Raw genomic sequence first — 27,600 nt, forward strand, 5'->3', positions numbered from 1 at the left:
GGTCTGCTCTATGGCATTGTGATATTATCAGGGTAGGGAATTTACTTGACCTAAAATTCTACATGGTCAAGTTTCCAACCTGGATGGAAGAAGTTTGAGAAGTACATAAATAATTCCAAGTTGCTGAGGAAGGGATTTAGCTTTATGGCAAGAATTCATAGGGGCTCCACCAGGGGGTTAGATGTCTAGAAACTGTTATGCTTAGGGTAGGGGATGGAGGTAGGGACTCAGGAAGGTCTCACTTGTATCCTCAGGCTCATTAAATCCAGAGACATTACTGCTGCCTAAGCTGTCGCAGAGCCCTCTAAGCCTTTCCTCTGGCTAGTTAAGTTTTCAGATCTCAGCTAGTATGTGCATATCTTATTCCTCAGTAGAGAGGCCACTCACTACTGAGGCCTCACATCATGTACAGATGTGAGGGTTGGACCATAAAGAAAGCTGAGTGCCAAAAAATTGATGCTTTTGAACTGTGGTGTTGGAGAAGACTCTTGAGAGTCCCTTGGACTGCAATGGGATCAAACCAGTCAATCCAAAAGGAAATCAACTCTGAATTTGGAAGGACGGTTGCTTAAGCTCTAATACTTTGGCCACCTGATGTGAAGAACTGACTCTTCAGAAAAGACCCTGATGCTGGAAAAGATTGAGGGCAGGAGGAGAAGGGGGCAGCAGAGGATGAGCTAGATGGATGGTATTACTGACTTAGTGGACATGAGTTTGAGCAAACTCCAGGAGATAATACAAGACAGGGAAGCTTGGCGTGCTGCAGTCCACGGGGCCACAAAGAGTTGGATGTGACTTGGCAACTGAACAACAACAGAGAGGCCACTGTCTTAGAAATTAGTAAAATAAGCAATTATTGAAGAAAATACATGTCTGTTTCGAGTGTCACCAGAATCATTTGTGACCTTATAGAGATGTTGATTAGGACTTCTGTATTCAGGTCATGGTTATGAGTGTCATATGGGCCTCTTCCCAAAGTCTAGGATCATCGTCCTCTACTGTATTTTATGTAGGTTTCCTACTCAGTACCAATCCTGGTATTAATAGCAATAGCTGACAGTGGATATGTTGGTTTGGATCATTTTCTGCTCTTGGAAAAAGTGTGTGCCCTCCAGACCAAATAGGATCACCTTCAAAATTCCTGCATGTTTTCCCTGCATATCTGTTTGCTGATGAGACAACATGCCGGAGCCCCGGCAGGGACAGTAAATGCAGACAGGTGTCAGAGAACAAGTGTGAGTGGATTTTTTTCATCAGTGAAAAAACCTTCTAGAAATGAGAGTAAGGTTATCATAACCATTTTACAACAGGAACATATCTTTTAAAATATTTTAAGGAAAAGGTATTAAATTTTCAAAAGTAAGTATCAAATTCTATTACGTTAGACACAAGTATCTTATTTTTTCTCATTCCTCTGTTGCCACTGTACTTTCTATATCAGCATGTTTCCACAAAAACAGATTTTACAAAATAATGGGATTCTTTTTTCTTTATTGACTAAGCAGTATATTATACACCTGCTAGAATTTAATAAATGTTTATCTAATAATGATTCATTAAATTGATCCAGTACAGTCTTACATTGGTTTTTTTCCATCTTGTTATATTTCCGCAAAGTTGGTTTTGAGTTAGCTTTTGCAATCAGTATTTTATCAGTTGTGCGTAGTTAAGACTGTTTGCAAAGAACATTGCATAATCTGTCAACTCAGAGAAGAGTTTCTGACGTCTGCATTTCTGTTAGTGAAAAGCAAATGAATGCTTGACAATGTGGCAGCTTTGTTTTATTCCCTCAGGGCAGCATAGGAAAACTGAACATGAAATTGGAGAGAGGCAGTAGCAGTCAGGTCTTCACTGATTAAAGCTTTATGTCTCTGTAAACAGTTCTGCTTCCCATGTAATCTGGAGTGAATGAAGTTCAGTTTTATATTGATAAGACGAGGATCATTCACTTATTCAGTTTGGGCAATTTACTGAAAAAAAGTTTTCCCTGTTTTTAGCATTTCAAAGAAAGTTTATTGGTTGACTTGCTTATTCTTTTTTATGTTTATGTTATTTTGTGTTTACTAGAGTTAGAAGTTTCAAACCAACATGGTGACCATACTACCAAAGAAGGGATTAAAAATAAATAACAGCTCACCTACAATCCTATCCTTCTCTTTTTAGTTTTTTTTGCTTCCTTCCAAATTCCTTTGCAATAGTTTTAAAATTTGTCTTTTATTCATAATATTGGATACTAATCACTTTATCAAGAGAGTGTTTTATTTGTGTGTGTGTTAGTCACTCAGTGATGTCCAGCTCTTTGTGACCCCATGGACTGTAGCCCACCAGGCTCCTCTGTCCATGGGATTCTCCAGGCAAGAATACTTGAGTGGGTTGCCATTGCCTTCTCCAGGGGATCTTCCCAACCCAGGGATTGAACCCAGGTCTCCCACATTGCAGTAAGGATATTGTTTGAGCTACTTGGGAAGACCTGTGTCTTGTTTAGTTAATGACTAATAGGTATGCCTCATTCTGTCTATCAGCTGTTTCCTAGAGTTGTGTATGAATTGTCCAATTTTCACATGATTCTTAAATCATTACTAAAATTCACCAGTGGGTCTCCATTTCTGAGTACTTTTTAGTTGGCAGTTGTTCCTACTTCTTGATCTTTGCACGACTCTTGTGTAAAAACACTTAAATGGTACCGAAGGTCAGCATTTAGTAAATATCTTCAGTCCTCCTCCTCCTGCCTCAGTTGGCCTTTGTATAACTTCAGCTCTTTACTTGACTTTTCTTTAAGCAAGACACGTCTCTCCCTTGTCTTCTAGATGTGTTATAATAGAAATAGCTATTGAAGGACTACCTACGGGTAGAAACTGATACACATTTGACTTATGGAAGTTTGATAGATTTTGACTTTGGAGCGGAAATATTGGCACATTGAAGATATCATCTGTATTTGTGAATTTTTCAGCAGCTATTTGTAAGATGTCATGCTTGGCACTCCTTCAGGTGTTTTGGAAGATGCTGATGTATAAAACTTTATTTTTACATCAAGGAACTTTCCACTCATTTTTGTTTTTCTCTTTTTTTTTCTATATCCTTTGAATCAGCCACTTTCAACATCAAACTTTCAAACATTGCATTTATATTCATGAATGAATAATGTTGAATGAGTTAGCTTTTTATACTAGAGTTAGCGTGAAACTGGATTACTCACATCCCAGAAATTTGTTCTCTTAGAAGCACAAGTCATTGAGATTCAGTATAGAAAACATGGGGCTTCCCAGGTGGCCTAAATGGTAAAGAACCCACCTGCCAGTGCAGGAGACATGAGAGACGTGGGTGTGATCCTTGGATCAGAAGACCCCCTGGAGGAGGGCATGGCACCCCACTCCAGTATCTTGCCTGCAAAATCCCATGGCCAGAGGAGCCTGGAGGGCTATGGTCCATAGGGTCACAATGAGTTGGACACGACTGAAGTGATTTAGTAAGCATGAACAGAGGTGTTTTATTATTTTTAGTTTTTTTAAATGAAATACATGTTAATAATAGTTTTCTTTTATGGAGATTAAGTTGAGGAGTGTTCCAAGGTTTATTTCTTAGGATGGAAAACTCCAAGTTCCTCAGAGAAGTTGTCATGCTGTGATCTCATGAGTTTAGGTTATTGACAGTGATTATAATGAGATTGAAGAGAAAACATTCAATCTCTGTAGACCACTGTGCAGTAGAATTGGTAAACATGACTCTGAACTTCTAAAAGTTAAATATATTTAATTTTATTGACCCAGAAGCTGCATATACTATTATATTCCCTATTCTTAAGTTATTTCCTAGTCTGCTGAGTTATATGTCTTCATAGACAAGGCCATATATGGCCTTTTAATTTTTATGTGTATTTGCACATAAGCTGTACATATTCATTGGAGATAAATTTAGAAACACATATTAGCAATATAATACATATTGTATGAAATACATAGAAGTAAAAATTAGCCTTCCACCCAAAGATCATTACTGTTAACATTTTGGTATATTGTACTTCAGACTTTTTACTGTAATATATGTATTTTTTGTCTTACTCAATCCATGTTTTGTTTTTCAGTGTTAGATTATTGGGAGCTGTAAGGTGTGGGGAGTAAGACTTTCTATCTACCTCATTCATTCCATTTAAAAAAGAACATATCATACTTGGCATGGACTTTGGCTTTATTTATTTACTTAGAGATTGCAAGTAAATATAAATAAACATGTGTCGATTACAAATCCATACTTTAGGCATAATTGAATAGCAGTTTTATTTTAAAAGCTCTAAGCATGTTTTGGGCTTCCCTGGTGGCTCAGTTGATAAAGAATCTGCCCATGATGTGGGAGACCTGGGTTCAATCCTGGGTTGGGACGATCCCCTGGAGGAGGGCATGGCAACCCGCTACAGAATTCTTGCCTGGAGAATCCCATGGCCAGAGGAGCCTGGTGGGCTACAGTCTGTGGGTTGCAAAGAGTCAGACATGACTGAGCAACTAAGCACAGCATAGCATACAAGATGTTTTGGGGGAAATTTTTTAATTCTAAGAGGTTCAAGTGGCTCTATGTTTAAATGAAATAGAATGAAATGAAAGCAGAGCTCACAAGTAACTGATAAAGCTGTAGACCACATAATGATATTTTCCCCTGCTTTTAGGCCTTAACTAGACTATAGGTCCTATAAAGCTAGAGGCCGTTCCTGTGTTCCACATAATTCTAGACATAATCTTAGCACAATCCCTGGAGTGTAATAAGGCCTAAAAAATGTGAGTTCAAGAAATGATTGAAGCAAAGACAGAGAAACAAAAAGATGAGGTGATTTACCCCTTTGCTTGCTGCAAGGATCAATGAGGTATTTCTTGGAATTTATTTCTATTGACATAGTTTTAAAAATTGCAGCAACAGGGACTTCCCTGGCCCTTCAGTGGTTAGGAATCCATGCTTCTAATGCAGGGAATGTGGGTTCAAATCCTAGTTGAGGAACTAGCATCCCACATGCCAAGCAGCCAAAAAGCAAAACAAAAGACACAAAAACAAACAAAAACCTGTGTAAAAGTTTCTATCCCAACATGCTCTAACTAAATTTTCAAATATAATTATCTATTAAAAATTGCAATAGCAAACAAAAATGGCAAATCCTTTTAATCACCCAAGGTTCCAATTCCTTTGCTCCCCAAATAAGCGACTTGTGGCAGTCCCTAAAAGGCCACATGAAAGAGCACTCAGAAAATCACAGCTTGGGCTTATTGCTTCCCAGGTGGCACGAGTGGTAAAGAACCACCAGCCTGCCAGGGCAGGAGACTCCGGTTCTATCCCTTCAGAGATGTGGGTTCGATCCCTGGGTTGGGAGGATGCCCTGGAGAAGGAAATGGCAGCCCGCTCCAGTATTCTTGCCTGGAGAATCCCATGGACAGAGGAGCCTGGCGGGCTACAGTTCGTGGGGTCTCAAGAGTCGGACACGGATGAAGTGAATTAACACAGCATATTTAACCCTCCTGACTGCCCCAGGCCACACCTCCAGCATCAAGTTAAGAGCAAGCAGGTGCCACAGCTGCTGGGAAGCTGGGCAGGGAACTGGAGAGAGGACTCCAGACCAGCTTTTAACACCGTCCCTTCTCTTCCTCAGGTTGCCATCTTCAGAATGATTCCCTGCAGAGCAGCGCTGTCTTTTGCCCGATGTCTGGTCCGGAGGAAGATCGTCACTCTGGACAGTTTAGAAGATACCAAACTGTGTCGCTGCCTATCCACCATGGACCTCATCGCCCTGGGGGTGGGGAGCACGCTGGGTGCTGGGGTCTACGTGCTGGCCGGGGAGGTGGCCAAAGCGGATTCTGGCCCCAGCATCGTGGTCTCCTTTCTCATTGCTGCGCTGGCTTCCGTGATGGCAGGTCTTTGCTACGCGGAATTTGGGGCCCGAGTTCCCAAGACTGGGTCTGCCTACTTGTACACTTACGTTACTGTTGGAGAACTGTGGGCCTTCATCACTGGCTGGAATCTCATTTTATCTTATGTGATAGGTATGTTTCCAGAAACTGAACCTAATTGGTTAGGATGGTAGAAATAGCATTCCTGAGTCAGTGGCCTTAGGTTTCTATGTAGCGTCTGCTTTAACTAGCGCCCAGGTGATCTGAGTATATCACTTACTCCCTGTGTCTCATTTTTATGATCTCTCAGTGACTCCTAATTGCAAAATTCGGTGATTCTGCTTTTTTCCCTGAATATGTCTCTTGTGAGCTTAAAAATCTGTTTCTTAAAAGACAACAGTTCCTTAATGCAAGTAAAGTTACCTGATTCCACAATTACGGACTTGAGCATTTGCTTGCTATTGTGAGATAATGTTATATGTGTTGAGAATGTTCAATTCTGTCTGAACTAACTCATGTTTATCCTGGAATAGAGGAGTACAAGATGGTATTAATTTTCTCCCACTGACCTTGTATATTCTGTGGTTTGGAAGGAACATCAAGTGTTGCAAGGGCGTGGAGTGGCACTTTTGATGAACTTCTTAGCAAGCAGATTGGTCATTTTTTCCGGACATACTTCAAAATGAATTATACTGGCCTTGCAGAGTATCCAGACTTTTTTGCTGTGTGCCTTATATTACTTCTGGCAGGTAAGAAACCAGTTACACTTCTCCCTAAGGTGAGCCAGATTTGTTGTCCCAGGAAAATAGGTTACCGCTGAATTTTGGACTGAAGTGCCAGGGCTAGGCAAGATATTTACACACAGAAGTCACTGTTGGAGATCTGTGGGCCTCGTCACTACCTAGAATCACATTTTGTCTTATGTGATAGGCATGTTTCAAAAATAAATCTAGGGCCTCCCTGGTGGGTCAGTGGTAAAGAATCCACCTACCAATGAAGGAGACATGGGTTTGATCCCTGGTCTGGGAAGATCCCATATGCCATAGCAGAACTAAGCCCATTTGCCACAACTTCTAAGCTTGTGCTCTAGAGCCTGGGAGCCAGAGCTCCCGAGCCCTTGTGCTCTCAAGCAACAAGGGAAGCCACCGCAATGAGAAGCTGACACACTGCAACTAGAAAGTAGCCCACACTCGCCACAACTAGTGAGAAGCCCGTGCAGTGACAAAGACCCAGCACAGCCAGTAAATAAATAAAACTAGATATATATACACACACACAAAGAAGTCTAAATTATACGGAACTGTAGAAATAGTATTGGTACTTCTGAAATAAATGATACCTAGAAGGCACTAAATAATCAGATAAGGTACATCAATTTTATAATACGAATTGGAGATTGGCGGAAATGGCCACAAAGCTTCAAAATAAGGAAGAATGTAAAATTGGGGCATTATTTCATCTTGTCAGTTACAACTAAAGATGTTTGCAAGCATACTGTTTCTAGAAGAAATTCAGTCTTTGTGTTTATGCCTATAGAATGTAGACATCTGGTTGAAAAGGGAGCGTATTCAAACCACCTGTCATTTTTTTGATGCAGACATTATGTAAACAAACATACTTGATGCTAGAATTTTCCCATTTTCATCAGTTGTATAGCATAGTGGTTTAGAAAGGCAGAGGATTTAGAATCAAGAGTGACCAGGTTTTCAGTTCTACTCTGCCGCTTCCCATCTGTGGAACACTGGATGACTTAATCCTTCCATGACTTAGTTTGTTCATCCATAAAATGAGGATGTCAGTGTTTATCTTGTGCAGGCTTCTTGCTTGATGCATAGTAAGCACTTAGATGGCAGGCAGTTTTATTTTGTAGACACAGCTCACCCCTGCCTGATACTTGTTTTAATTATTTGAACATTTTCTATTTTGATTGTCATTCTACCTTGTACTCCTGCTAAACCCATCAAGCATTGCACTAAGAATAAAGCTCATGTTTGTTTCTACTTTCTGCTTGATATACTCTTGCATTCCTGTCCAACCTTATCTCGAGCTACTTTCTCCCTCTTTTTCTATAATTTTTCCATATATACTTTTATATAATTAAGGAACTTCTCTGGCAGTCCAGTGGTTAAGACTTAGCCTTCCAGTGCAGGGGTTGAGGGTCTGATCCCTGGTCGGGAAAGCTAAGATCCGACATGCCTCATAACCAAAAATACAAAGTATAAAACAGAAGCAACATTGTAACAAATGTGATGATTTTTTTTTTAAAATGGTTCATATCAAAACATGTTTTAAAAATTATATAATTGAAAATAGCTTTGCCCCTTAAAATGTTAGCTGTTAATTTGATGTTTTATGTAGGGACAGGGTTAGTGACATGAACAAAATTTATAGGTCCTAATTATCTGATATTTTCTTCCTAATGTCAGAAAAAATTGCATCAGTGGTTTTTCCACAGGTGATAGGCTTTGTTTGTTTTGGTTTCTCAACAGCCTAGTAACATTAAATTACTTACATCACACTTTATTTAGGGATGGTTTCAGTGACCTTAAATATTCAGCTTTAATCTCTAAATGATGAGAAGCATGTAGCTGTGACACAGTTCCCGTCATTAAATTCCGTGGCAAGACTCAGGCCTTGGCTTGCATCTTGCGTCCTGAGTTCATCGAGCATCATGCCTTTCTTTCAGGACAGGCCAAGATTACAGGCTGACTTTGTTCTTAGAAACTTTGAAGACCAAAACCTTCTGCTGTAATCTTTATTCATATTGCAGTGTCAATTGTCTTACCAACTAAGGCTCTTGTTTTTATTAATGATACCAGGGAAGCACAGGCAGGATTTCAAGAGGTGACTAGTCTACTGGTGGGAGCTGAGGCTTTGAGAATGAGAGCACACTTGGGGTATTGGGAAACAAAACCTGGAGGTGGCTTTGTTATTTTCCGAAGTCTATAGCAGCATTGTGTGTATTTCCAAGGTGTATAGTTGTATAGTGTTTCCTAATCTGACAGACAATTGCAGAGTCAGTCAGTATACTGAGAGAGTCAATAATTATACTGACCATACAGTTTTCCTTTATGTTGCTAATACAGTTTTATTCTTGTATAATTCTGGGGATGAAATTCAGCATTCTCATCTCTACTTGTATAATTTTGCTTATCTGACATGGGTGGTATACATACAAGTAAATATGTGATTATAAGCCTGTCATCACACTTATTGCCCCAACAGTAAAAAGTAAACTTTCTTTGATCCATAATTCATACCTTATACAGGATGGATTAAAAATATTAATAAGATAGATATAATCATGAAAGGACTGGAAGGAAGCAAAGGTGGATGTTTTGGGGTTAACATTAATCTTCCTAGAGGTAGAAACTGAAGAGGAAAAATTTATATTATAAAACTTTCTTACATGTGTTATCAACACTAAGGTTAAAATTAAAATTAGTACATGATAATTGGGTAGACCACAAGCAGTGTCTGCCACGAAAACTGCATCTTCTCCTTAACAGAGTAAAATAAAACTCAGCAAAACCTTTGTCATTCTTTTATTGGAGAAATAGGCTAGCCCATATTTCAAATTAACCACATTATTTTAATATTTGTAATTTGGGAGATACAGAATTGTAGACATTTAGAACTAGAAGGGAACTTAAAAGTTATTTAAGTGCACAATTCAGTTGATTACTGTGGTAAGTGGAGTCCAGCAGGTTATAATCTCCTCCACATTGCTCGGCTTTGTAATTATGGAGCCAGCCCTGCCTGTTGATTTCCTCTTCAAGGCAGGAACTGCCCATGTGTTTGCCCCTAGTGTGCTTGAATCTAGATAATAAATGGCAATATTATAATGGTCTTTTTTTCCCAAAAAAAAAAGTACATGATAAATTGGGAAAACATTCTGTATACATGTACAGTCAGAGAGCTTATAGCATTATTGTATAAATAAGCTTCATAAATCAAGATGAAGAAGAATAACCTAATGGTAAAAAATGGACAGTTTCAACTGGCCAGACTTTCTGGAAACTGTTCTGACAGTATGAGCCAAAAGTCTTACATAAAGTATATACCATTGATATGGTGCTGCCTTGTAGAAAATTATTGTAAAGAAATAATTAGAAGGTGTTAAAAGATATTTATAAAAGGATGATTAGGTCAGTACTATTTATAGTTGTAAGAAACTAACAATGGCCTGTTTGTAAATATAGGAGTAAAGTATAGTGTATCCATAGAGTAGAAGAGTATGTGGCTGTTAAAATTATATATTTGTGGACATGGAAATGTGTGCATGTGTGTGTGTGCAAAATTCTGAAGAGATTACACTTGATCTTTATTTTCTTTCTTTTTTCCTGTGTTTTCGAGTTACTTGAGTCAGAAATTGATTGCCTTTACAATCAAAATATAAAAATAAAGCTATTAAAGTGAGAATTGATTTAATAAAATCTTTGAAATGACAATTGAAGAATTACTTTGTTTAATGTATTCAGTAAGTATGAGGCAGAAAATATGATTGAAAGAAAGAAAAGAGAAAGAAAATTTTCTTTCAAAATTTTGCAGCCATTAACCTTGAAATTGGTTTTTAAGAATAGCATTTCATTAAAAGTAAGTTACTTTACCTCCCCCTGGCCCTGCCCACCTGTGAATGATTCCTGAAGTCACTAGTGCATCCCCTGTCTGAAACGCTAGGGCTTCCCTGGTGGCGCTAGTGGTAAAGAACCCACCTGTCAATACAGGAGACATAAGAGAGGTGGGTTCAGTCCCTGGGTTGGGAAGACCCCTGGAGAACCGCATGGCAACCCACTCCAGTAATCTTGCCTGGAGAATCCCATGGACAAAGAAGGCTGGCGGGCTACAGTCCGTGGGGTCACAAAGAGTCGAATACGAATGAGGTGACTTAGCATGCTCCTCTACCCACCCATTGGTAATAATACCCACTTCCTAAATTTATTCAGTTATTGGAGAGTGTGAAATCTCCTGGCTATGAGCACAGTCTGCATTCTGAAATCTTTAGTTCTGCATACACTTAGGTGACTGAGTAAAAACTCTCCATAGAAAGGGACAATGTCAGTTAAATATATGAATCCTGCTTAAATAATATCCTAAAGCCTGTAACTGTCTCAAACTGCTGTAGCCTTTTCCTAAAGGTGAGGTAAAAATTAAAGCACCCTTGATTTTTCCATAGGTCTTTTATCTTTCGGAGTGAAAGAGTCTGCTTGGGTGAATAAAGTCTTCACAGCTGTCAATATCCTGGTGCTTCTCTTTGTTATGGTTGCTGGATTTGTGAAAGGAAATGTGGCAAACTGGAAGATTAGTGAAGACTTTCTCAAAAATATATCTGCAAGTACCAGGTAAAATACTTGGGTTTTTTCCCTCCTATTTCGAGTTTTTTTTTTTTTTAATTTTGCCTGCTTTTGTCTTTTGTTACATTTTCCTCTAGAACAACAGTTCTCAAACTCTTTGTTTCCGAGAACTTTGTGAAGGTCTATTCTATTTCAAGACTGTTTTCCCCAAAGCACGAGTGTATAGGTATGTTCACCACTGAGCAGCTGTTTGAAGCTGTGAAGCTGCTGATTCTTAACTTCAGGTTTGGGTTTGGGTTTAAGGGAAGAAATGAGAGATCTTAACCACTGGAAGAATGTTTTCTCCTCCCCCCCCCCCACCCCCCCCCCCGCAAAGGTTCGTCACTTCTGAATAACAATGAGCATTTTGGATCATGCATCCTTTTGTTTTTTTCCTTTGGGGACACCATTTGATTCCACTGCATTCTTTCAACCTTGTAGTAATTTTCATGCCTGATTTTTTTTTTTTTGAGGATGTTTTTGATTGCATAAGCAGAATTGTCTATACATTTCACTTTAAAGTTGATCTCAAAAATTAATTTTCAAATGAAAGTTTTCATCCTAAGATTTAAGTATAATATTCCTATGTGTAAGTAAGATTACGGAAGTATCTATTACATGAAGTGATGCACTTGTACATGTTTTTATTTACCTATGTTGTTTGTAGCCATCTACTGAGGCAAAAATTTAGTTTCTTATGGTTTTATACAATTTTTAACATGTAATAAAACTTCAGTATTATTTATCAAGATTAGAGAATTTTATTTCACTTTGTCACATGTCTTATAGTAAACTTTTCAAATGTTCAGTCTGCTCCACTGTCCACGAGAAGAGAAAGTCTCTTGCCTTTATTTCAGACCATGGCCCATACATAGGTGGGATCTCTGTTCTTAGAATCCTGCCTGGCTGTAAGTTCAAGCCAGAGTGGATCTGAGCCTCCTGCTCATACTATTGATCAGCCTCCAGTTGAGAGCTGGCAACTGGTGAAGGAGCCATTGTTGGGAGCACCATCACATCCTCTAGGACTGGGTGAAAAAAAATCAGGGTTTACTTTTAGTTTTGTACACATTAGCTTCCAAGAGATGATGCGCTCAGTAACCTTCCAAGAATGGAGTTTGAGACAGATCTCTTGAATAAGCAGTTTTCTAGGAAAATGACATTCCAATGTGCTTCTTCTCCTCAGGGACCCACCTTCTGAAAATGGAACAAGCGTCTATGGGGCTGGTGGCTTTATGCCTTATGGCTTTGCAGGAACTTTGGCTGGGGCTGCAACCTGCTTTTATGCCTTTGTGGGATTTGACTGCATTGCAACAACTGGTAAGAGCAGAGTCTTAGCTCTGTGTAGAAGACAAGAGTGTTCCTTGAACGACATGAGTACCCATGGATGACAACAGAAGGTCAAGGGAAGAGAGTGGAACTTGGGGTAATAAGGGCTTGTTCCAGACCCAGAAGTGGCCCCTGATGTATGAAAAGAAACTTAGTGAAACTCTCTGAGCTTGTTTCCATATTAGTAAAAATCAAGAGAATCTACCCCTCAGATGTAATGAAGGTTATCTAAGATATAGTATGGGTGTCCCAAGTGGCTCAGTGGTAAAGAATCCACCTGCCAAGCAGGAGACATGGGTTTGATACCTGGATCAGTAAGATCCCTTGGAGAAGGAACTGGCAACCCACTCCAGTATTCTTGCCTGGGAAATCTCATGGACAGAGGAGCCTGGTGGGCTACAGTCCATGGGGTCCCTAAGATTCAGACACACCTGAGCAACTAAACACCAACAACAAAATATAATATATTATGAAAAATAGTGTGCAAGCTGTCAGCCACTTTACAAATGTTGTTTGTAATCAGTGCCTTTAATCTTTGGTCTGGAAGTGCTATCACAATGAGTAACAAATGATGATCATGCTCTTAAGTTGTTTCTTCTCTAATAGGGCAAAATATATTGTGATCGTTCTTTTTCTCTTTATCCAGTACAAAAAGTAATCATGTTACAGTCACTCCCTAGTGCTTCCTCCGGGTTCACAGTATTGCAGGGCCTTATAATTGACCATATTTTGGGTATTTCAAATGCCAACTCTTATTCGAAAGATCTCCAAAGTACTATTTTTTTTTGAAACTGAAATTTAATATAAATCAATGCACTGAGTAGAAGAAATTTGTCTCCATATATATGGGAGCCTTCATAATTAAGGGCCTGTAGAATGCCATGTTTAATCTCCATGGATGAATCATTTTCCAAATGGATTAAGACTGCTTTTCTATCTCTAAACATTTTGTGGTGATGGAATAGCATTCTTTCTGGAAGCAGGAAACTGACTTGCAGGATATCTTGCTTTCCCTTCTTGCCTCTGGGCTTTGATCTTTTTATGACAGCATAGGACCCTGAAGAAGAGAGAGAACTTCATGTAGCATAGATGGAACAAGCTGAGAAAACAGAAAGGATAGAAGCTGAGTAGAATTACTATGAAGCAGAAGAAGAATTCATGTTTTACCTATTCATGTTTATTTTTTATCTTTATTTTATATTGAAGTATAGCTGATTAATAAAGTTGTGATTAAAAAAAAACAACAACATTGTGATAATTTCAGGTGCACAGCAAAGGGACTTAGCCATACATATCCACATACGCATTCTCCCCACACTCTCCTCCCACCCAGGCTGCCACATAACACTGAGCAGCGTTCTCTGTGGTATGCAGTGTGTCCCTGTTGGTTATCCATTTTAAATATAGCAGTGTGCACATGTCCATCCCAAGCGCCCTAACTGTCCCTTCCCCTCACTCTTCTCCTCTGGTAACCATAAGTTTTTTCTCTAAGCCTGTAAGTCTGTTTGGGGTTTTGTGAATAAATGAGTTCATTTGTAACATTTCTCTTTAGATTCTGTATATAAGGGATGTCATATGCTATTTCTCCTTCTCTGATTTACTTCACTCAGTATGAAAATCTCTAGGTCCATCCATGTTACTACAAGTGGCATTATGTCATTGTTTTTAATACTAAGTAATATTCCATTGTATATGTATATCACAACTTTTTATCCATTCCTCTGCTGATGGACATTTAGGTTGCTTCTTTGTCTTGGCTATTGTAAACAGCGCTGCAATAAACTAGTTGTGTTTTATTAAATATGCAAGCTTTTATTTATGTCTCCTTAGGTGAGGAAGTCCGGAACCCTCAGAAAGCTATTCCTATTGGAATTGTGGCTTCTCTGCTGGTTTGCTTTATGGCCTATTTTGGGGTCTCGGCAGCTTTAACACTGATGATGCCGTACTACCTCCTGGATGAGAAAAGCCCGCTTCCTGTGGCCTTCGAGTACGTTGGATGGGGGCCAGCCAAATACGTCGTTGCAGCGGGCTCCCTCTGCGCTTTGTCAACAAGGTACATTGCATTGTCTTTGGGGCAGGGCTGCGTGGGTTACTGCAGAGGTAGTTGGTGTTCACAGAATTGCTTTTGTATGTTTTAAAAACAATCCTAATAGAAACATATCATACAACTATATTCTCTGAATTGGTCACCCAGAATTGCTGTATCGAAATCTTAAGTGATAAAATCTTTTCCCCCTGAGCTGTTAAAAGTCACTGTTTAAAGATAATGATGGTCCAGGCTTCTGAGGATCTATATGGCATTTATTCGCATTTATGTATCTCATACATATTTGCATATGTGTGTATTGTAAAGCTTATTGTGAAACTTGACGGTACTTATACTGGTATGTTTCCCTGCTGGCGTTGGTGTTACTTGCAGTGCTACAGGCAACTGAGACCTTACGTGCAGACTTGACATTTTTTGCTGTTTTTTTTAAATAGTGTAAGTCTGTGTGAGTGTAAACTATATGCTGTGGCATTGTTAAGTCTAAGGTGCTTTTTATTATGAAACACTGAAACTTTTTGTCTTAGCACTGATCAGAGTGAACTTGATCTAGAAATAAAAATTACTGTTTTCAAGTTAATGGTGGAGATTTGTATACATCTGTGTGATAAGAATAGTTGAATCTCAAGTATTCAGATTTTCCCTAGCCACTTATTTTAATATTTTATAATTCATTTCTCCAGTTTCCTGAGCTGCTCACATTTTAACTTAACGTGATCATATTTCATTTGAGTGCTGTACTGGAGAGCACTGTTACAAAGAGAAAATTAATCTCTTCTTTATTACTAATTTTTTGAAGTGAAATTTTTCTAAAAGTCTGAAATTTTAAAAATAAATCTTTTTGTATAATTCATCAGCCTAGCTCTTTTATCCCCCTTCAAAGCCCTTGTTGTTTTTTTTTGTATTCAAGATAGTATTAAGCAGCAATTACAAATTACCTGTCGGATCCTCAGCCATCTGATAATATTAAGGTTTATTCTGAATAGTTTTAAAAATCTGAACTGTAAAGATACTTTGTACCATAGTTTTAGAAGAGAGACAGGCAAAGATTTATTTGTGGCCAAGCTCAACCATGTTTTATTAAAAGATAAAGGAGATGGAGTTTTAAAAATATATTTTACTTATTTTCTCTTAAATTGTAAATTTTTTTACAACTTAATCATGTATAGAATGATGCAGTCAGTAAACACACAAGTAATTCAAAACAGCTAAAGCAAAATCATTTTCTTAAACTTCACTCTTACTAATGTTTAATTCAGGCTACTTCTATGTAGTAAATTTACAGTGAGTTCATCTTTTTTCCTTTTTCTATCTTGATTATCTTATGCTGAGAATTATTTCAAATTTGATCAAAAAATAATGGTAAAATGTATGTAAAAATGTGTAATTATTGAATAAATTAAGTGACTAGATAGTATAAAATCAAATTACTATATTTTCTGTAATTATATATCAATTTATAAATATTCTAAGTTAAAAATGTCTTAATGACATTATTTTTTTTTTTTTAAGTCTTAATTACTTAGTTATAATTCAGTAGTAATCGTGCGCCGGCACAAATTCTTTGCAGCATTGTTTTTAGTCTGATAATTGTGCTAAGCAGATTATCTCTGAGAGTGTAATGAATTGCGCCGTGGTTAATATTTTTAAATACCCAATCATATTACATTTAAAAAATAACAAATAGCTGTGATGCTGAGTTTTACACAATGACTTAATTGCAGCTCTGTGATGTAATCTTGCATGAATGTGTTTGCCATACTGCATGTGTTTGCTTTTTATTCAGTCTTCTTGGATCCATTTTCCCAATGCCTCGTGTAATCTATGCTATGGCGGAGGATGGGTTGCTTTTCAAATGTCTAGCTCAAATCAATTCCAAAACGAAGACTCCAATAATTGCTACTTTATCATCGGGTGCAGTGGCAGGTGAGAGAGAGTTGACTTTTATTAAGTAAAGGGGGATCTTTTTTCATCAAGGATTCTGGGAAAAAAATGGAAAATTAGGTGGTTTTCTGTTTTGACATGTATAAATATCAATAACTTTTCTGTGAATGTTTCCTGTTTTGAACCTTTTTTTGGTGTAGGTTCTGTACTTTAGTGTGTCCAGTCTTTACCCATATAGACTCGTCTAGACTAATACTTGTAATAACTCACTTGTGGATTATGGATTTTTCTGTTCTAGTCTTCTGGGTTCCATGTTTCCTTTACCCCGAATTCTGTTTGCCATGGCCCGGGATGGTTTACTGTTTAGATTTCTTGCCAGAGTGAGTAAGAGGCAGTCACCAGTAGCTGCCACACTGACTGCAGGGGTCATTTCTGGTAAGCTTTACAAACATAGGATTCTTCAACATTAGACTTGAGCATTTTGTGCGCATGCATGGACTTATAAAGCGGATCTGCTTGCTGTGCATGTAAGTTGAAAACAAAATTGCTGATAAATGAGGGAATGAACATTGGGATCACATCTGCAAATGGTGGTGGCGGTGGTCTACTGAAATTCGTAACTGACCCTTTGCGATTTGTTACCGTTTTGTTACCTTAACCTTTGGCACTTCTAACAAATGTGCAAAGGGTCACAGTGGTTCCTTATCATGTATCAAGTATTCAGTGCTTTTCAGATCTATGAAACAAGCCCATAAAATTGTATTATCAACACAAAAAATGTTAATTAAAGAATGATTACTTAATCCTTGAATTGTTAATTAAAAATAATGATTCAATATTTTTTTTGCTATCCAGGACATAAGTTGAATATTGCTAAATGGTCATAGGATTTTTGAAAATAGCTAAAGTTTACCCATTCTTAATTAAATATAAGAAATATCAAAGATAATTTATACTTGGCCATTGTTATTACTGCCCTCAGTATGGTGGCTAACCCCACTTCCTGGGCCCATCATAGTTCTCTAAGAATTACTAATACCTATATTATCATAAACGCCAATAGGAATCTATTTTTCCTTTCAAGAGCTTTGATATTACGTCATGTTTTAAAAAAAACAACTCCAGATGCCTACCATTTGGCATGTCATAATATCCATCAAAATGCTTTTGTCCAGATTCTGTTCCACATGAAAAGTTTCAGAGAATTTGCAGATTGAGAGAATGGCCTTAAAGGTGCTGTTATATGGAGCAAGAGAAGGACTTTAGCAAGCTTTAGAGATAAAATGGTAAACACTCCTAGTAGTATAAATTCAGACCAAAGATGATAATTTTGTCGAGGCTCTGAATTGTTGGGAAATTAGATTACAGAATACTAATGCTTAATTATGTATGAAATAGGATTCTTTCAGAATCTAAGTATTTTCCTAAACAACTTCACTTTATAAAATGTTTTCTAATAAACTTGGCCCTTTATTAAGATGTATGGTGGGGGCTCAAAACACTTATTTTCTCAGTGCTTAGGATTTCTGCCCCCATAAAATGAAGTTTTCACTAGATGATGTAAGGCCCACTTTATGATTAAACAGTGCATTATGATATTAATGAAAGTTCATAAATCTTGACAAAAGATAACATATTTTATTTACTCCATAAAGCTTTTATTTTTTCCTGTAAAATCTTGCCTGTTAATTCTCTATTATGTATTCAGAATTTTTAAAAATTTACCCTTCTTCCTTTAGGAAGAATTTAATTTAACAGCATAATAAGATATTGAAATTAATAATTAAAAGAAGATAATTATAGCATTTTTAATGTACTAAAACATTACATTTTTGCTATTTTGTAGTCTCACTTCTTGCTTGTTTTTAACTTAGAGAGCTTGTATGGATAATTTATCATTTTCTTCTGTTTTGACTTCCTAAAACAGGTCATCTTTGATTCTTACAGGACATTAAAATTGTAATCTAATGTGTAGCTATACTAGCAATGGAAATTGTTCAAAATAAGGCATGGGATGTATTTAAAGAAACAATGTGGGACTTCCCTGTCAGTCCAGTGGTTCAGACTTCGTCTTCCAATCAGGGAGTGTGGGCTTGATCCCCAGTCAAGGAGCTGAGATCCCACATACCTCGGGGCTGAAACACCAAAACATAAAGTGGAAACAATATTGTAACACATTCAATAAAGACTTTTTAAATGGGCCACATAAAATCTAAAAACAACAAAAAAAGGAAAAAATACTATTTTAGAAGGGCCACAGGCGTATTGGTGTAGCTGGAGCCTTCTTCTTCCTGCAGTGCAGGAGACCTGGGTTGGATCTCTGGGCTGGAGATCCCTGGAGAAGGGGATGGCAACCCACTCCAGTATTCTTGCCTGGAGAATCCCATGGACAGAGAAGCCTGTTGGGCTACAGTCCATGGGGTCCAAAGAGTCAGACACGACTGAGCGACTAACACACACACACCACTTCTACCCAGTGGTTGTAATCTTGCTAAGTTAGCCTGTCTGTTAAAAAAGAGTAATGATCCTATTAGGTTAAACCATGTGAAACTGCTGGGGTTTTATTAAAAAACAGTCAAATGTTGATCTATAAAGCTGAACCTAAATGATTGCCCCCATCTCATAGGACTATTGAATTGAAGATAAATTGAGCTCATAAAGATAGAAAGCTTGCTGAGATGACTGGAGTGCCACATGAGTGGGGTGTGGTATTCCCTACTTATTATGATAAGGACAACTATTTGGTAAATTCCAGTTAATATCGTCAACGATTTTAATGCTTCACTGGAGAAAAAAATTGCAAGCTGCAAGTTAACTATTCAACTATGTGAAGTATACTTTGCCTCTTAACATTATTAGGGCTTGGAGGTAGCCACAAATAGTTTAAATTTAGTCAGAGTATGTGGTTTTAATCAGGATAGGATTTAAATTCTATCTGAAGCATAATTTAATTGGACTTCATCCTGTCTAAGATATAACTCAGAATGCAGATGGAAATTAAAATGATTATGTAACATCTATAATGAAAGCTCTTCCATTTGAATTCTTTTATTATTATTTTTTTAAAAGGAACCTGCCAGTATTTCCTGGCAATTTTTCCTTCTGAAATATCAAAGGCGCATATTCCATCATATAGTATTTTCACTCTTTGTCAGGCCAATATTTTTTAAATAATCAAAGTAGATGTATTTTGTACTTGATAGATCGCTGAGGGGTTTTGAAGTTTTATTAGCAGTGTGTATGACCTAAGGAACATCTTATTAACTATGAGAAATACACTTTCTACGCTTTACTTGACTTATCATTGGCACTAAAACAAAAAATTTCCCATCACTTATCTCTGACTTTGCATCAGCTGTCTGGAATTTTCTCACAGCTCTCTTCTTCACCCCTTTTTCTTTTCCCCAATAGCTGTGATGGCGTTCCTTTTTGACCTGAAGGCCCTCGTGGACATGATGTCCATTGGGACGCTTCTGGCCTACTCTCTGGTTGCAGCCTGTGTTCTCATCCTCAGGTGAGTTGTCCTCCTTGCCAGATGGGTCTGAAGGGTGCGTGTCAGTTGAGGCCCAGGAAAGAAAGACAGTTAGGGCTTACTGGCCTTGTTTTCATGGAGTTAGCTGTCTCACAGAAGTGAGAGGCCATGGGCATACAAACGTGAATACAAAGCATATTTAGCATACTTGGTCCTTAAGTGAACAAATACAATTGGTAATTATCAATAGGTTGGCCTAATTAATCTATGTGAACAACAGATTCTCATAATGTATAGAAACACTTTAGAATACTGTATTTTTAGTCCTAGTGATTCAGCTGCTAAGCTCTTAGGCTAAAGATTTAATCTTTTTGTGTGGCCGAGTTCCTTTGCTATTCGCCTGAAACTGTCAGAACGTTGTTAACTGGCTGTGCTGGTACTCAGTCACTAAATCGTGTCCAACTCTTTGGGATCCCGTGGACTATAACCCTTCAGATTCTGCTATCCATGGGATATTCCAGGCAAGAATACTGGAGTGGGTTGCCATATCCTCCTCCAGGGACTCTTCCTGACCCACATCTCCTGCATCGACAGGCGGATTCTTTTACCACTGACCCACCTGGGAAGCCCTAACTGGCTCTGCCCCAATATAATATAGTGATAGTGAAGTCGCTCAGTCACGTGTAACTCTTTGCGACCCCATGGACTGTAGCCAACCAGGCTCCTCCATCCATGGGATTTTCCAGGCAAGAGTACTGGAGTGGGTTGCCATTTTCTTCTCCAGGGCATCTTCCCAACCTGGGTCTCCTGCATTACATGCAGATTCTTTACTGAGCTCCTAGGGAAGCCCCCCAATATAAAATAAAGATTTAATCAATGCAAAGGATGTTCATGGAAAAGGTAGTTTACGATAGTGAAAAAGTTGAACTAAGTGAATATCAATAATATATCAATCAGTTCAGTCTCTCAGTGACAAGGCCAGTGAGCCCAAAACATAAAGTGGAAGCAATATTAGTGAAGTTGCTCAGTCGTGTCCGACTCTTTGCAACCCCACGGACTGCAGCACGCTAGGCTTCCCTATCAATAGTATAATAATTAATAAATAAACAATAAGGTCCGACTGTATAGCACAAGAAACTATATTCAGTATCCCATAATAAACCGTAATAGAAAAGCATATGAAAAAGGATATATATATATATATAAACTGAAACACTTTGCTGTACACCAAAAACTAACACAGCATTATAAATCAACTATACTTCAGTTAAAAAAAATAGAATAGTTACATAAGTACATTTATTCAGGAGACTGTTCTATAACAAATAAAATGACATTTAATTATATGGAGAGAGATACCAGTTTCTGGATGCAAAGCTATATGTAGCATCTGAATTTATTTAACTACCATACATTTGCATACAAAAAATGATTTTTGCAAATATATACACATATTTGCATTTTTAACTGGCTGAAATTGTAATAAAATGCTAACAGTGATTCACACTGAATGTTATGGATGATTTTGATTTTCTTCTGCATGCTTTTGTGTATTTTTTCACAGTGAGCATATTTCTTCTTTAGATGGGGGACAAATATTACTTTTAAATTTCAGCAAAAGCTTCTCAGAAGATCCCACTGGGGAGACCAGGGCAGATGTTGGAAGCTAAAGCAGGCTGTTACCTTGACACCAGCCAAAGAGGAAGAGGATCAGTAATAAAGGAGAATGGGTGGGAGGTGGCTGATGAGGGAGATGAGACCAGGGAGGGAGGCTGCAGTGAGACTTTCCAATACCAAACTGAAGGCTGCATATTATATTACCCTGTGCGTGTGTGTGTGCTAAATCGCTTCAGTCATGTCTGACTGTTTGCGACCCCATGGACTGTAGCCCGCTAGGCAACTCTGTCCATGGGATTCTACAGTCAAGCATACTGGAGTGGACTGCCATGCCCTCCTCCAGGGGATCTTCCTGACTCAGGGATCGAACCTGCGTCTCCTGCGGCCCCTACATTGCAGGTGGACTCTTTACTGCTGAGACACGTGGGAAGCCCATGTTACCCTGTAGCTGATTATTTAACCAGGGTTTCTGTTAACAGGGTTGCTGTTTTCATGAACGGCATCTTCTTTGAACATAGATAATTCCAGAGTAATCATTTATCGTCACAGGTGCCACACTTTAAAATGTAACTCTCTTCGGCATCTAATATATATAACTTTCTAATCAAGTGGCTATCAGGAAGTTCAGAGTTGCTGCAGGTATTTTGCTGAGCACGTGTGTGAGCTGGCTCAGCAACCCTGAGGCTGCAGCCACAAGACGTGTGCGTTTACTGCACCAGCCATGAATGGAAATGTCTCCATTAGAGTTTGAGGGGCTTGTTTCATTTGGACCAAGTGTTTGTTTGAGAATAAAGACACACACTTTTACTTGGGAATAGGTACCAGCCTGGCTTATCTTACGAGCAACCCAAGTACTGTTCTGAGAAAGAAGCTCTGGGATCGTGCACCAACAGAACCTCCAAAAGCGAGTCTCAGGACACCATGCTGCCAGGGCAGGGCTTCAGCCTGCGAACCCTCTTCAGCCCCTCGCTTCTGCCCACAAAACAGTCTGCGTCTCTTGTCAGCTTTCTGGTAGGATTCCTGGGTAAGTTCCCTCACTGTATTCCTTATGAAGACCCAGTGGGTGTGTGTGGGTGGAGCAGGTATGATGTGAAGGAGGATGAAAGAATATGTTAGCACTGCGCTCAGTCCTGAAATGTTTACCTAAGGGGTCACTGGCCATTGAGATCTTCCTTATGTTAGCAGGATAAATTGATGGTATATTGGTAATTGAAGAAGAAAGGAAGAAATTCCCTAGGGCAGGGGTCCCCAGCCTCTGGGATCTAATGCCTGATGATCCGAGGGGGAGCTGATGTAACAATAATAGAGATAAAGTGCACAGTAAACGTAATACACTTGAATCATCCGCAAACCATTCCTTACCATCCGTGGAAAAATTGTCTTCCGTGAAACTGGTCTCTGATGCCAGAAAGGTCAGGAGCTGCCGCCCTGAGGTGAGAGTGGCAGGAGTACAAAATTGGTCCCTTGCGTGAGCCGCAGGGGCTCTTCCTGTGGGAAGCAACGTGCACCTGCCCGTGACCGAGCTGGGACCCAGGGAGCGTGGGAGGCCGTACTGCAGACCTGCTTGCTCCCCACAGTTACATGATGAAGTGTATTTTCCGCAACATTTATTGATGTGCCAGGAACCCCACTGGGTACCTGGGATGTCAGGAAAGATAGTCCTTGCTCTCACTGGACAGCCTCATTGGTGGCAAGCTAAGGGAAGTTCAAGTTTCTCTGAGAGCACATGGGAGGGACCCCTAATTCAGACTCGATGATCAGAGATCGTCTGGGTAGGCAGTGATGCCACTCTCTGAAACAGGAAGAAAAGGTGCAGACCATGTATTATTTGTTTGCATGAACAGTGTTTACAACAGCTGAACATGAACAGACTTGCTTTCCCCGTTGGAAAAAAAGGGCACTAGCCACCCTGGACAACGTTCCATCAGTCCAAGTGATCTCAGCTGAGACTGGCAGGAAGGCAGGATGGTAGAGCCCAGAGGGGAGGCTGACTCCTAAGGAGGAGACAGTCACGAGTAAGCGAAGCGGGAATCTTAAGTCACGGAAATCAGGGATTTCTTTCCAAAATAGAAATGAAGAATCTCAGTGTTTGGCAGAGTAGATATCTAAAGAACTTGATATCAAAATAGACTTTGAATGACGGGGTCTGAGTGAAGGTCACGTGCTGGTTTTTCACGAACATGTCGTCTCTGCAGCATTCCTCATCCTGGGCCTGAGTGTTCTGACCACGCACAGCGTCCACACCATCGCCAGACTGGAAGCGTGGAGCCTGGCTCTCCTGGTGCTGTTTCTCGTTCTCTGTGTTGCCATCGTGCTCATCATCTGGAGGCAGCCCCAGAATCAGCAGAAAGTAGCCTTTATGGTATGTGTCAAGAGGATTCATGATCCTAAATATTATGCATGTTTTCTCTAGTACATTAGTTTTAGTGACTTGTTTCTTTTTTCTTTTTTTTTTAAAAGCACTTTTATGATGTTAACCAGTGAACAAGAGTGTCACAGTCCTTTGGAATGTTCCTTTTTGTCTTAAGTGTTCTTTTAAAAAACTTGAGTGTGCTCCTAGTACATTATTCTATATAATAGTAGACAAATTTCTTGTTCAATACTCTAAAGCATCAGAAAAATAACTAGAATATTTTAGAAATTCAGGAAAGTCCCCACACCCAAAGCCCTTCCACTGTGAAGTGAAGTTATTCTGTTCCATTTGAACTAAGAGCAGAATTTAGCTTGAAGAGGGCTTCCTGGAAGAATCCCCCTGAGATCCCAAGAGTAGTCAGAGTTCCAGTGGCATGCCCTCCTGATATCAGAATGAAACCAGGAAACCCTAAACTAATCCCTGAAACCTACTGCATCTTGGTGGTAATGCAGGTGTTAGTGGCTGGATAACCCTCTGTAGCTTTGGGCTGCAGTAAACGATGGGAAATACGGGGCTCCTTTTAGTATTCTCTAGACGTTGTTGTTTAGTCACTAAATCGTGTCTGACTCTCTTGCAACCCCATGGACTGTAGCCCACTGGGCTTCTCTGTCCATGGAATTCTCTAGGCAAGAATACTGGTTGCCATTCCCTTTTCCAGGGGAATCTTCCCGACCCAGGCATTGAACCCAGGTGTCCCACATTACAGGTGGATTCTTTACCACTGAGCCACCTGGGAAGCCCATTCTCTAGATAAGTAGTTTTTGTTCAAGTTGTTCTTTTTGTGAGAATATAATCTTACTGACACACTGTGACAGTATCTATGTATGTTAAATTAGTTGCCACCATGTCAAAACAATTTGAGGAATGTGTTTTAAAATTTGAGTATATTTAAGAAGATACTTTCCCTCCTTAGGTTCCATTCTTACCGTTCCTGCCAGCCTTCAGCATCCTGGTGAACATTTACCTGATGGTCCAGTTGAGTGCAGACACCTGGATCCGATTTAGCGTCTGGATGGCACTTGGTGGGTCTTCTCCTGTTTTAACTTTCTGAATGTGGGCTCTCTCTTTCCCATGTCGTATGCCGTTTCAGAGAAATGCATTCAGAGAAACATTGGTTTCCTCCTTTCCCAAGTTTTAGAATACCTAAGTGTCTACTTTTCCAGATGTTTTCCAAATACCTTTTTAAAATTCAATTGCTGCAGTAACCCTGTAAAACTCTGTAGATCCTATTTTTTCTAACTTCTTGAGTGAGAAAAATGAAGCTCCCCCACCAAAAGTCAAGGGATCTGATTTGCAAATGGCACCCCTAAAATCTGATTACAGAGCCAGTTCCTTCCAGAGCACCATTGAATTTCTGGCAACGTTTTGAATGAGCTAATTGCAAGAAATTTCTTTTCCGATACCTAAATGTCTTTTATTAGACCCTTGGGGTGGAATTTGACCTTACATACTGTGAGTGAGCTTATTTACATCTACACAGCATCTGTTGTCATCACGACTTCTTCAGGGTCCTGTGTGAGAGCTGACTTGTAAATTCAGAGTTTAGCTTTGTTGTAACTGGTGGCCTGAGGAGTTTGAGAGTTTGTGCTTTTTGACGGTCGTCCCATTGGCATAATGAGTCTCACTCACTTGTGTATGTGTGTGTGTGTTTGCTTTGGCTATAAATTAACTTCATTTCAGTATCAAGCCACCAACCCCCTTGAGCCAATGGGAGGTTTAACCTAGTCGGTCTTCCCCTCCCCCACAGCCGCACTAGTTTTGCCCATTTTCGGGGGGAGATCTGACACGGTGCCAAGGAATTGGGGTGGATCAAAGGTTATCCACCCACACAGGTGGCACTGGGGCATTCTGTCCCTGCGGCCGCTCCTGGTAGGCGGCTGTGTCTTATCAGGGCCAGGATCCTGATGGGAGCCCCCTGCGACTGGTTGTGCCCGCCAGGATGAACCACAGAGTCATTCCTTCGGGGTCTCGCCACCTCCCCTGGGGCTGCCAGGAAGCCGAGCCCAAACCCCGGGGCACCGGAAGCGGGACTCCCTCCCTTCCTCGGAGCCCAGAAGACTGTACTCTGGCGGAGAGCTTCCCCACGCTCCTCCCTTTCCGCAAACCACTGCCTGTTTCCTCAGCTGTTGCTCCCTGAAGCTCAGTCGTGTGCTTATCCGTGGTGAAGAGTGGGAACTACGGGACCAGACGCCCCGTGTTTCAGTCCTCCCTGCTGTTTGTTAGCCGTGTCGCCTGGGCCACGCTCCACCCCTGCTTCTAAGTGCCTCGGTTTCTTTGTAAAATGGTGGCTTCGCTACCTTTATTTGAGGACAGAAATGCTAGCTCACCAAACCTCTAAGGACATGAGAGGAGATAGAATCAGTTGTAACAACTGCACATGCCAAAATACGCATTGGTGGCCTGCTTCCCATTACTTTACATGGGAAAACTATATAATACATTTCACATCAACCCAAAACTCGCAGTCAACTTTTAAAATGATAGCTAAAACACAGCAAAAATGCCTACATATCCTGTGAGAATACTTAAAACCTTTCCCCTCTGATCCTCAGTCAGTGTGGTTGTTAATGAACAGTTGCTTTGCACATAGTAATTCATCCTCTCCTGATGACAGGAACGTGTGTAAGGCACACCCATGTTCCCTGCTCACACAGGGTGTGTGTGTATGTTGTCACTTTGGTCGTGTCCAACTCTTTGCAACCCTGTGGCCTATAGCCCTCCAGGCCCCTCTGCCCTTGGGCTTCTCCAGATGAGAATACTGGAGTGGGTTGCCATGCCCTCCTCCAGGGGATCTTCCCAACCCAGGGATCAAACCCCAGGTCTCCAGCATCGCAGACAGATTCTTCACCCACTAAGCCACCTGGGAAGCCCATTCACACAGGACATGTTTTCCAAAATATCTGACTGTGTCTCCAATAATCCAACACTTGTATTTGGGGAGTATTTGAGACTTTTCCCTATATATCCTTTTGTTTAAAGTATAGTGTTAACTTTTGAGGAGGTAAATATTTTTTTACATAAACATTTCAAAAATATTTATTGAGAAGAACATGCAGGTTCAGTTCAGTTCAGTCACCCAGTTGTGTCCGACTCTTTGCGACCCCACGCACTGCAGCATGCCAGGCCTCCTTGTCCTTCACCAACTCCCGAAGCTTGCTCAAACTCATGTCCATCGAGTCAGTGATGCCGTCCAACCGTCTTTTCCTCTGTTGTCCCCTTCTCCTCCCACCCTCAATCTTTCCCAGTATCAGGGTCTTTTCAAATGAGTCAGCTCTTCACGTCAAGTGACCAAAGTATTGGAGCTTCAGCTTCAACATCAGTCCTTCCAATGAACACCCAGGACTGAGCTCCTTAAGGTTGGATCTCCTTGCAGTCCAAGGGACTCTCAAGAGTCTTCTCCAACACCACAGTTCAGAAGCATCAATTCTTAGGTCCTCAGCCTTCTTCACAGTCCAACTCTCACAACCATACATGACCACTGGGAAAACCATTGCCTTGACTAGACGGACTTGGTTGGCAAAGTAATGTCTCTGCTTTTGAATATGCTATCTAGGTTGGTCATAGCTTTCCTTCCAAGGAGTAAGCGTCTTTTAATTTCATGGCTGCAGTCACCATCTGCAGTGATTTTGGAGCCCCCAAAAATA

The 27,600-nt window shown here is 39.9% G+C and overlaps 1 protein-coding gene across 2 annotated transcripts in view; it reads left to right on the forward strand.

The window, feature by feature from the left end:
• The window catches only part of SLC7A2 (solute carrier family 7 member 2), a 69,319-nt gene that overhangs the window by 35,157 nt on the left and 6,562 nt on the right, over positions 1–27,600 (forward strand). The window contains exons 2-11 of one of the 2 annotated variants that reach the window (XM_068972196.1): positions 5,630–6,020; positions 6,461–6,616; positions 11,044–11,209; positions 12,384–12,517; positions 14,357–14,579; positions 16,357–16,496; positions 19,866–19,968; positions 22,362–22,567; positions 23,739–23,905; positions 24,870–24,978. In XM_068972196.1, the coding sequence (XP_068828297.1) occupies positions 5,645–6,020; positions 6,461–6,616; positions 11,044–11,209; positions 12,384–12,517; positions 14,357–14,579; positions 16,357–16,496; positions 19,866–19,968; positions 22,362–22,567; positions 23,739–23,905; positions 24,870–24,978 (1,780 nt within the window). In that variant the 5' untranslated portion in view covers positions 5,630–5,644. Of the gene's footprint in view, positions 1–5,629; positions 6,021–6,460; positions 6,617–11,043; positions 11,210–12,383; positions 12,518–14,356; positions 14,580–16,356; positions 16,497–16,752; positions 16,890–19,865; positions 19,969–22,361; positions 22,568–23,738; positions 23,906–24,869; positions 24,979–27,600 lie in introns of both variants that reach the window. The other variant, XM_068972197.1, reaches the window with a different exon arrangement.

The sequence above is a fragment of the Capricornis sumatraensis genome, chromosome 4 (genome assembly GCF_032405125.1).
Source record: "Capricornis sumatraensis isolate serow.1 chromosome 4, serow.2, whole genome shotgun sequence".
NCBI classification, from domain to species: Eukaryota; Metazoa; Chordata; class Mammalia; order Artiodactyla; family Bovidae; genus Capricornis; species Capricornis sumatraensis.